We start from the raw sequence: 10,721 nt of genomic DNA, 5'->3' as shown, positions 1-10,721 counted from the left end.
CAGGTCAAATCCCTAAAGACATTAAGAAAGGAAACTCTTACCAAGCTTTCTTTTTGTGATCTTAATTATCATAATGTGTCTATTTCTCGGAAATATTCATAATGACAAACAATTGGTATCCATGTCGATATAATAGACCTCAGTTCATTCACGTTTCAACATGACATGTTAATTTATGTTACTGTTTAACATTTATTCAGTTTATATATTTTATTCATTCACATTCACAGTTTGGGTTACATTCAATTTCAAGGCAGCAAGACATTTTTACAGGATGAAATGTTCCTATTTTCTTGTACTACATTGTTGGTACCTGCAGAGGGCAGTGCAGGTCTAAAATTATAGTAACTTAATTTCTTCAGAAGGGAGTCAAACCTGTACAGTCAAAGGCAAAACTCAAGACAGAAGACTTTAAGCTGATGTAGAAAAGAACATATAACTCACACAGTAACACAGTATATATTGTCTGTGATCTGGAGTATGTGTACAACACAAAGATGATGTTGGTAAAGCTTTATTTTACTATAGTAAGTTTATATAATAATTCCCTGATAATTTCCTAGGAAGCTTCCTATGTGATTTCCTATTAATGAATCCCAATTATAGTGTAACATAGAGAGCCAGACTTTAATATTAAGGTTTTCAATAATACATGAAGAATGAAGGAGTATTTACTTGGGTTTAAATGGAGCAGTTCTCATATACAAACTGAAATCCTACCAGACCGAGGGTGATATTTCTCAACAGGATTATTCTGTCCAAACACCAGAGAATGTGAGTTTCCTCTGAACAAACATTCATCAGATCTGCTGCTGGAGGCAGAAATAAATTTATGGGTTGAGTTCTGTGCAACAAGTTCAAGCAGTTTGTCTGGACAAGTAACACCACGCTGATGCCAAGTTAAAAGACAAAAGGTAAATACAGGCGGAAATAAGGGTGTCGTTTTTATTTCAAGACATCTACTGGGAGCTGTTCTTGACACTACAATTATGGTCTTCACCAACGAGAGCACTTATTTATTTCCATTATACACTGCATAAAGACATATTAGCTGTTGTCTAATGTAAATTTGCTCAGGGGAAAATATTTTAGAAGAAGGAAATTATATATTTAAAGACTAAACTATCCTCTGAACCAGCTGAGCTAACAGGCTAACAGGATTTTTCCAAGTAGTATCAGCTCTCACACAGAGAACAAAGAGAGTCGAGTTCAGATAAACTGGATCATCTGAACATGGATTAAAATGCTGGCATGCTAACAATTTTAACTTTACTTAGGTTTTGTCATTTGTCAGTGTGAAAATGTTTCAGACTTTTTACAGATTTTTACACAACAAAGTGAATTTTCTGCAGATTCCTGCTTTAGTCTGATCATTTTCTCTCGCTGGCTTTACTCGTTCATTAATGGTGAAGATGTAGATAATGTGGTAGCATCGCTCATAAGAACATTTAATGCAGACAACAACTGGTCAAAACAGCAAAGAAGACTAAAAATGAAATAAAATAAACAAAAAAAAGAAGAAAACACTGCAAACTGCACAAATACACATACCCTGATCTGCAACACTCTTCTTGTCACATTTTTATTTATTCTCATCAGTGAGTCTGCTGAAGATACCTTCATATTTTAGCCTACAAAAAACAATTTGTCACTGATGACTGATTAAAGTTTACGGAGGATGAAATGATGATCCACAAATTAATAAATACAGCTCAATTAATTACATAAATAAACCATTTCATTGAGACAGATCAACAAATTAATGAATAAATAATCCTGAGCAATGCACATAAGTATTACTTAAATGCTGAAATAATAAATGCATATAAATAAATGGTCTAGTGCTGAAAGAAATCTGTTAAAAATGTCACTTGGAAGTTTCTTGGTTCTTGGTTGGACTATAAAAAAAAGCTATTTAGATTGATGTTAGTAATATATTTGTGTATATTAGGGATTTATGACAGATGGGCTGTGTGAGAGATGGATCATCTCCCACACAGAGAATACTTAGATATTATTGCGAAACCGGCTAATTTACATGTCAGTATCATGTTTGAAAAATTATCTAATCTGAATCTGTGTGTTCCTTGGTGCTTCAGGAGGAAAGATGTTCCAGGGGTCTTCAGTGTAATATGTTATCAATCTTTTGTCACCTTTCTAATGAAGTCTGGAGGTTGGGGGGGTGGAGGGAGGTTGGGGTGGGGGAGGTCTGCTATGTGGTTCTGTTCATGTCTGGGCTTTCTTCTCTTTGTCAGACAGTGTTGAAGAACAAGACAGTGAGGAATTCCTTTACATACCCTCTTGCTCAGTATCTCTGCTCAGGTTCCTCTGCACTGGCTGTACATGTTCACAGTGGAGGAGACTAGACAGACTGACATTTTAACTCCAACTTGTTCAAGTTGCAGTCAGAATCACATTTTTGATTATGAGCCATGTAAGGCAGCGCCTTAATACACACTATAGGATTTAGGATTAAGATCAAGTGTTCATATCGATGGCCAAAGCGTTAAACCTCCTATCTGCAGAATTTTCTGATAGGCGGATTTCACTTTGGATGATGAGAACAAGGAAGGCTGCTCATATTCAGTCTGTCTGCAAGATAATCCCGTCCTTTGTTGTGACAGAAAAGTCACACAAGGAAACAAAAACACAACGCAGAGTCCCTGGATGTGTAGAGAGGCAACAGCACGAGTGTGTTACACAATCACTGAACATTCATCTCCAGTGGACAAGGAAGCAAATACACTGAATTTAAGGAATTTCCCACTTAAGGAATTCTGGCTGTAGTATACTACAATGTAGTAACTATTACATTTACTACATCTTATTACCTGAAAACAAACTTAATTTTATTTTTAATTTAATTCTAATTATTAACTTAATTTAGAGCATCGTTTTGTAGAACCTCTTCCAAATTGCACCAAGTGCAAAAGGTCCTATCTGCACTTTGCGAGGCATTAATATCTAGTTGGTATTGTTAACACATAATATAATAATATAGACCAAAAACAGCATATTATGTTTTGGGTATCCTTAACAAATAACATTCTGCAAGACAAAAAGTTTTTTTTAGTTTTCTCAAAAAAGTGCATTTTTCAAATCGGAGGTTTTGTTCTTCAGCCATCGATATTGTCCTTTGCACAACTCCCTAACTGTTTTTATACAAGTTACTCAGATGTTTGATCTGTTATTGATGATTTACATCTGCGTTTAACACTTATGTATTCCTTCTTTGAGATTCAAATTGTATTGTATTTACTGTAGATTGTATTCTTGTGATAAATTTCTGCAAAAAACATACCAATAAGAATAGTGTCAATCTGCATCAGCCTATATTTTGACATCACATCAAAGACTTTCAATGTTATTCTATATTTTTCACTTCTGTGAAAGACATGCTGGATAATCTGACAGATCTGAAACTGAAAGATTTTTAAGCCAACATTAAATTCACGTCTTATGTCAAGTTAACTTGATAGTTTTCCCTGCTCCGGATTGGCTGTATTTTATGTTTTCCTGCTGGAGTTACGGGAAGAAAAGAAGAAGACAGTGTCCTCTTCCTCTGTGTGTTGTGTTAAAGTGCATGAAGTCAGGAGGGGTTCATCCAAATCTCAGCATTATGTAACTTGAAATGTCATGCATGTGTGCGATAAATGTAAGCAATGTTGAAGCAATCAAGTACATATGTCCGTGGACGCTTTCCATCTGTTTTTATGTAAAGACATGATTGCATTTGTTTGCTTCTGATCTAAACTTTGCTGCAAAAAAACATACTAAATAACACAATTAAATGACAAGAAATATTTTGACATTAGAGGATTTTAAGGTAAAAAAATACAAAACAAAATAAAAGATGTCAAAGTACATGTTATATGTTTTCCTGTTTTTCATTCTTGGAAACAAAGACAGGAGGATTGATGAACTCCCACCCGTGTCTTGCAACATATCTACTTGATTTATGTTTCCTGTCTTTAAAGTGGAAGCCTTTAAAAACACCAGAGATGCTGGTTTTGCTCAAGTTAAACCGACATCATGGTGTCAGAGAAAGAAGCGTTTGTGGCTGCTGCGGTTGTTGTTTTTGCCCTCATTTCACAGGGTGAGTTTGTTTATTTTCTAATATTTTATCTATTTTATCTACTATCCATTGGCATAGATTTTTATTTTGTTTTATTATTAAATGCTCATGATTGTATTTTTTAACATTTAGCTGATTGCACTTACTGATTTTATGCTAAAATGCTCCATTATTATGAAACTACTTTGTTCCTTTTAGCATGTAATACTCTGTATATACTTTGCATGGTGTTATCATGTCGTCCATCCAGAAATGTTGAAATAGCTCTTTGGATTTTTCAACATTTTCTCTCTGGTTGTGTGTTTTGATCGTTCAGCTGAGGGCATAATCGGTGGCAGAGAAGTAGTGCCACACTCTCGGCCCTACATGGCCTCCATTCAGATACCAGGAGAGACCATGAAACATGAATGTGGAGGGTTTGTGATCGCTGATCAGTGGGTGATGACTGCAGTTCACTGTATGCCAACAGGGTGAGGCTGCTACCTTTTTCAGAGAATGATGAATGTAGTTTGTAACCTTGGAAAAAGAAAAAACAAGACTAAGAAAAATCTTGTATATTTCACTCCAGAGGACATGTTGTTTGTGGGGTTTTGTGTAAATACTGTATAATCTTTTGTATTTGTGCTGTTTGTGAATGAATTTTTAAATTAACTTCAGTCAATCATTTTGTAGGAGAATGTGTAATTTTTTTTTGTCGAGTGTATGCCCACATGTTGTGATTCTGATTAATATTTATGTAATAGAAAATGAATATTGTGTTATTATGTATTTGTATGTTTGAGGATTATTCAATAATGCAATAATGTAATGCTCTTTTTACAGGCCAAATGGAAGGAAAGTAGTGTTGGGTGTCCATTCTCTGAGTGAACCTGAGGACACAAAGCAAACCTTTGACATTTCGGAGCTTCATAATCACCCAGATTTTAACCCATCAAATTATGATAATGACATTGCTTTAATTAAAGTAAGTGTGTATTTTATGCCAGTTGTCAATGGCACAGTATTCTTAAGTGACTGAACTGTTATGTTTTTGGAAAAGTGATGTAAAACAGTCATTTTTTTAAACAATTTTCTTTGTTATTTTTGCAGTTGGATCGTCCATTTAACAGCTCTGAAGCTGTTAAAACTGTGGAATACCTGCGAGCGGGCGGAACAAATCCTGATAAAGGTGCAGAGGTCGAAACAGCCGGCTGGGGATCCATCGACAACCTGGGGTTCAGACCTGACAAACTCAAAGAGGTGGTCATAGGGGTAGTCAGCTCTCTTCGGTGCAAACGCAGCGACTACTTTGGAAGAAAGTTCACCGTTAACATGATATGTGCACAAAAAGTATGCAATGACCCTTGTGATCAACCGTACAATGTCGAAGACAGTTGTGATGTAAGTTTTACTTCTTTCTCTTTTAGTAAATGTAAATATTGAAATTGTTCAGTTGTCAAGAGTTGTGCCATGTAATCTTGAACTGTCTGTATTAGAAGTGGTACAAGCTCAGTTGTGTTTTCAGTCTCCAAAAAGTATATAAATGGGTTTTTCTTATTTTCTGACAAAACCAATTAATGTTGCTGTCAGCTATAAGCTTCAATAAATCAAGTATTTTTTGGAAATTCAAATGCTATTAAATAGCTCTGAATAAGATCTGAACCATTCCAGCTCACAGCGACACTGATAAAGGTTCAGTATAGAAATTAAACTTTATGGAAGTGTTATCATAATGTTAAGCTATCATAATGTTGTTATAATATTGGTCTGGTCCAGACTGGATTCTCTCAACAACTCTTAGATGGAGTGTTATGACTTTTCATCTAGCACCTTAGCATGCTAACTTGCTAACATGAGACGGTGAACATGGTAAATGCTATCCCTGCTTAAAAGCATTGAAGCCTGAAAGCGTTGTCATGGTGATATTGGTAGCATGCTGATGTTAAATACAGCCAGCTCACTCAATGACTCTTACATTCTTTGTATTGTTACCTGATATCTAGGTGTGTAAAGTTGTTTTCAGTAATCTCAATTACCTTTCACTTTCAGACACCTCTTGTTGACAACTGGAGTCAACATTGTACTTGTCAGTTTTAAGTCATTTCCTGTTTAAGCCCCTTCTGCATGTCTTCTTATTCTCTTTCAGGGTGACTCTGGAGGTCCTCTTCTTTACAACGGCATTGCAGTGGGCATCACCTCCAATGGAGGAAAGAAATGTGGCCAAATTAAAAAGCCTGGGATTTACACTGTTATCTCGCACTACACTGAGTGGATTGATAACACCATGGGCCAGCAGACCGCTGAGTCAGACGAGAGCACCTAAACAGAAGTTACAGTTTTCATAAGCAGTCAAGTTTCCAACACAGTCCTGCTTGCTAACTGCAGCTGAGTCACTCATAATTCAAGGATATGAGACTTTATATGTTGGAAATCTTACTATTATGCTATTATGGACAAAAGTATATCACATTTACAGCTAATGTTTGGCTTTAGAGACGGATCTCCTGTATGATGAATGTACAACAACCACCTGCAAAAATAATCATAATAATGTATTTCACATGATTTTTTCATACCACTTTTTAGAAGAATCAATAAAAAAACTCATTATCACATCAAGTCGGCATGTCTATCTTGATTTGTTTAGTATATTTCAACAGAAAACAAGTGTCAGATTCAGCATAACCAAAGAGAAAGAGAAAGACTGTAATGATCACAAAGATGAGCAGTCATATAGAGCAGAGTATCTGCAAATAACAGAGACTGTGATTTATGTGTTACATAACAAAACAGTGACGTATAGTGAGTCACAGACTGAACAGAAATAATGTAAGAATCACTGATTACGACAAGCAAAGCTCATAAAGTTGTCAGACAAGTCCTCATGCCAAATGGGGAAGTCCAAAAGTAAAATCTGCAGCTGTACTTTATCTTTTTCACCCTCCCTGCTCTGTTCTGATAAACACAGTCATGAATGATTTCTGCTGTGATCTATTGTTCTGTTTAGTTTGGGAAATCTTTACAGCACCATCATTATTTTACACTACGCAAAATCAAATAATAATTTGCTAATCAACGCTGACTGGCTGTGTTGAACATAAAGCTTAATTTTTAAAGGAATAGTGTGCAGGACTTAGTAGCATCTAGTGGACTGGACTTGGCAGAAATTTAATACAACATTCATAAGTATGTTTTTTGCAAGTTTTGCAGCCACTGCAGGTTCTCCAACACACTTGGAAGGGGAAGTGGAGGAGTTGCAAGTTGGTTGCAATCTGCAACCTCCCCACTAGATGTCACTAAATCTTACAGACTGGTCCTTAATGTTATTTGAATTTAATCAATCTATATACACTCTTTATATTATTTAAAATATATATCGAAAAATAGTTTCATTAAATTGCAAGGGTTTGAGATTTTGTGAAATGATAAATCTTTAAATCTCCGCTATTTAGCATCATAAGCAGATGGGATATAACATTTAATAAATGGTTTAAAACACACTATATTGCAGTTGTAAGCAGATATAAGTGTTTATAACCAGAGGATGGCATGTGAACAGATAAAGAATGACAATATTAAGTAGTAAAACAAAGCTGTAATAATATATAATAATATATAATAATAATATATATGTCTGACAAATGTTGTATATTAACAAACACTTAAAAATGTCCTTATATATGATTTAAACTATATTTATGGTATGTTATAAACAATTTATTAATGTTTATACTCTGCTTAAAAATGTTCAATATATATGACAGCATCTAAAAGCAATACATTTGCAGTGTTATATAATCCAGTACAAAATCCCTGCAGTTAAAGCTAATTCCAAATAGTTGTATCAACACTTCTCTAACACAGTCTCAACAAAATTAAACTTCAGAGAGGTTTCAGAGAAATAAAATTAATTGTAGGCTTATTATATTACAGGCCTGTTGGATTAGATTAGCAAAAGACCTGCAATTAAACACAATAAATGCAACCTGCATGAGAGTAAAGAAATCAAGCATCTCTCAGCAAGTAGTTTACTTCCAACACCCCGTCATTCCCCTCTTCAATCACTTTCTTCCTCTCCTGCAGCTCCTGCACAGTAAATCTCCTCATTGAGTAGGAGCGTCCTCCATGTGAGGCAGCCAGTTTGTTGATTCCTGAGAGCAGGTCTTTCACCTGAGGATAGCTTAGGGCATTCTGGGACTTTGCAATATTCAGCTCATAATAACGGCTTCCACACTTGCGGATGAGATCCTGCAGGGTTGCATGGGCTCCCGCCACATAGTCATTGATCCTCTGAGACCTGTGCTGGTTGTCGTCAAAGCGAACAAACAGGACGATGGCGTGCTCTGCTAACTCTTGTCCGAAGATTTTCTGCAGGTGCCACAACATCTCAGACTCGCCCTGGGTGAAGCGCCCCACCTGGAGCACCAGCAGGAAGACGTGGGGTCCTGGGAGGGACAGAGCCAGGCAGTCCTTCACCAGCTCCAGGTTCTCCACCTCGTCTTCGTCCCACAGCTCGGGGGTGTCCACCAGGATGAGTCGCCTCCCGGCTGCAAACACCTCTTTTCTCTCACAAGCCAAGGTTGGTTGAGGGGGTTCATGGCTGGACACATTAATTGGGTATTGATTACCTGCTCTCTCCAGAATGAGATTTAGAGCAGAAGATTTCCCGCTGCCAGACAGACCCAACAGGACGACTGACATCTTCTTTGTTTCATCGTCTAAAAGACAAAAAAAGGGAAGGATTCTGGCTGTTAGAGAGTCCTGAAAAAATCTTAAAAAATAAAAGAATAAAATAAGAATATCCACTGACTTGTAAACCCATACCTGGCTCAAAAACATTTGTACTTTATTTATAATCTTTAATTTAACCGTTGGTGATTTGCCTTGTTGTGGGTTACAGCATGAATATTTTATGACCACAAACCAAACATTAGATTGTGCACACTGTACATTATGACCAGTGATGTCATTGTGTAACTGTATCACCCCCTAGTGGGAGAAGCTGCTGCACCAGAATGTCTGAAAATGCTAAACTTCTCTCAAAAAGGACACTTTTCCAAACAAACTTGAGGATCTTTTTCTAAAGCTTGATCTAAAAAAAATCATATGGTCCTGTTGTAGAAACCACTGTACTGCTCTATATGTTTGTACAGGTGTAAATGTGTCAAGTACAGGAAAAACAGGATCTGCTTTTTCCTTTATCTTGACCATTTCTGACTTGAAACTCTAGGAGCAATTAAAAAATAATCTTGGGAAAATTAATTCCCAAAACATTTCAGTCTTACCATCATGAACATTCATCTGGTGCTGCAACATGGCTTTGTGGCTTATCACAGCCTCCTCCAGGCTCTCTCTTTTTGTCTCATATTTCTTTCTCTCAGCTGCCTCCTTCTGTCTTTCCTCAGCATGCTTCGCCTTCAGCTCCTCCATCTCTTTGGCTCTTCTCTCCTCTCGCTGATGGACCAGCTGCTTGAACGCCTGCACCTTCTCTTCGGCCTCCTGCACCTTCTGTTTCAACATCGTCATGGCTGTGTCTTCTGTGTTCCTTTTCTTAGCTTCAGCCAGCATGGTTTCAGTGTAGCCAGTCACACCGTTTTCAGTCAGCGTGTAGTCAACCATCTCGAATAGTGCACCTAGCTTGTCACTTGCAGCAGATGATGTGACTCGGCAGTATCTTCCATTGCATGTGGTTATCAACTCCAGGAGTGCGTCGTCCAACATTTCAACAACGTTTCCATCTTCCAGAGAGAGAATTACCAGGTATTTTAAAGCTTCAGCTCCAAAGTGTGCCTGCAGTATCTCTATCATTCTCTTATCCTGTTTTGTATAATCTCCACCTTGGATCAACAGTAGAAATGTAATTATTCCATCTCTGCAGGACTTAAAGCTACCATCCATGGCCTGTCTGATTCCCTCTTCTGTCATGTCTTGTTTGAATTCTGCATAGTGCAAGCTAATCGAGCGGCCATCCACCGTCAAGTCACAGACTTGATTTGATCCCAGAGAACTAAAGGTAAACTGGTGACGTTTATCCTCACGGCTACCCTGCAGCAGAGATTTCAAAGAGGACCATTCGTCCACCGTGGATACGACCACCATCATCTGCCTCGTGTTAGTTACACCGTCTGTCAAACAACAGAATAGTGACTTGTCAATGACTTGTAATCATTTTAATGCACAAACCAAGTAATCATGTGTACTGACTAAAATCCAATTGCATTTACTTCACAGGCCTTGCAGTTGTTAACATAAAATTGAAATTAACAATTAAGTGCAAATGAAATTAATAGTGATTCAAAGAATTAAAATGTGGGAAAACTCAGATTTTCATATATAGAAAATAAATACTTACTGTGCGACATGTCTTTTGCAGGTGCTCTGGCGAGTCTGTGCTCAGATCCTTGTCAGCTCAAGATAACACATGAAACTGGATTCTCTGGCTCTGAAACAAGCATTATGAGGGTAAAAAAAAAAGAAAATGCTTCCTGATTACAGCATTTCACGTGTCACCCGCTGTTTTGTTGACAAGGAAGTGCATTCCACAACACAACCTGGAATGTACAAGCTACTGGTCTAATGCATCTTCGTCATGCAGATTTTAAAATATCCTTGCTAGCCATAGCACACTCTCTTTTTTCTTTGTCATACAAACACACACAGATTCACT

At 37.1% G+C, this 10,721-nt stretch overlaps 2 protein-coding genes across 2 annotated transcripts; one reads left to right on the top strand and one right to left on the bottom strand.

The window, feature by feature from the left end:
- The first annotated feature begins 3,961 nt into the window (after positions 1 to 3,961).
- cfd (complement factor D (adipsin)) lies at positions 3,962 to 6,673 on the top strand. The gene is made up of 5 exons (XM_067614622.1): positions 3,962 to 4,096; positions 4,392 to 4,545; positions 4,898 to 5,039; positions 5,165 to 5,455; positions 6,201 to 6,673. The coding sequence occupies exons 1-5, from the start codon at positions 4,033 to 4,035 to the stop codon at positions 6,375 to 6,377; spliced, it is 828 nt and encodes a 275-aa protein (XP_067470723.1). The 5' UTR covers positions 3,962 to 4,032; the 3' UTR covers positions 6,378 to 6,673.
- Positions 6,674 to 7,713: 1,040 nt separating this feature from the next.
- LOC137199665 (GTPase IMAP family member 8-like) lies at positions 7,714 to 10,175 on the bottom strand. Its single transcript, XM_067614105.1, has 2 exons — positions 9,340 to 10,175; positions 7,714 to 8,772 (listed from the first exon to the last, which is right to left on the bottom strand). The coding sequence occupies exons 1-2, from the start codon at positions 10,154 to 10,156 to the stop codon at positions 8,060 to 8,062; spliced, it is 1,530 nt and encodes a 509-aa protein (XP_067470206.1). The 5' UTR covers positions 10,157 to 10,175; the 3' UTR covers positions 7,714 to 8,059.
- Positions 10,176 to 10,721: the final 546 nt, after the last annotated feature.

The sequence above is a fragment of the Thunnus thynnus genome, chromosome 16 (assembly GCF_963924715.1).
Source record: "Thunnus thynnus chromosome 16, fThuThy2.1, whole genome shotgun sequence".
Lineage (NCBI taxonomy): Eukaryota > Metazoa > Chordata > Actinopteri > Scombriformes > Scombridae > Thunnus > Thunnus thynnus.
This window is presented reverse-complemented; position numbering and strand designations above follow the sequence as displayed.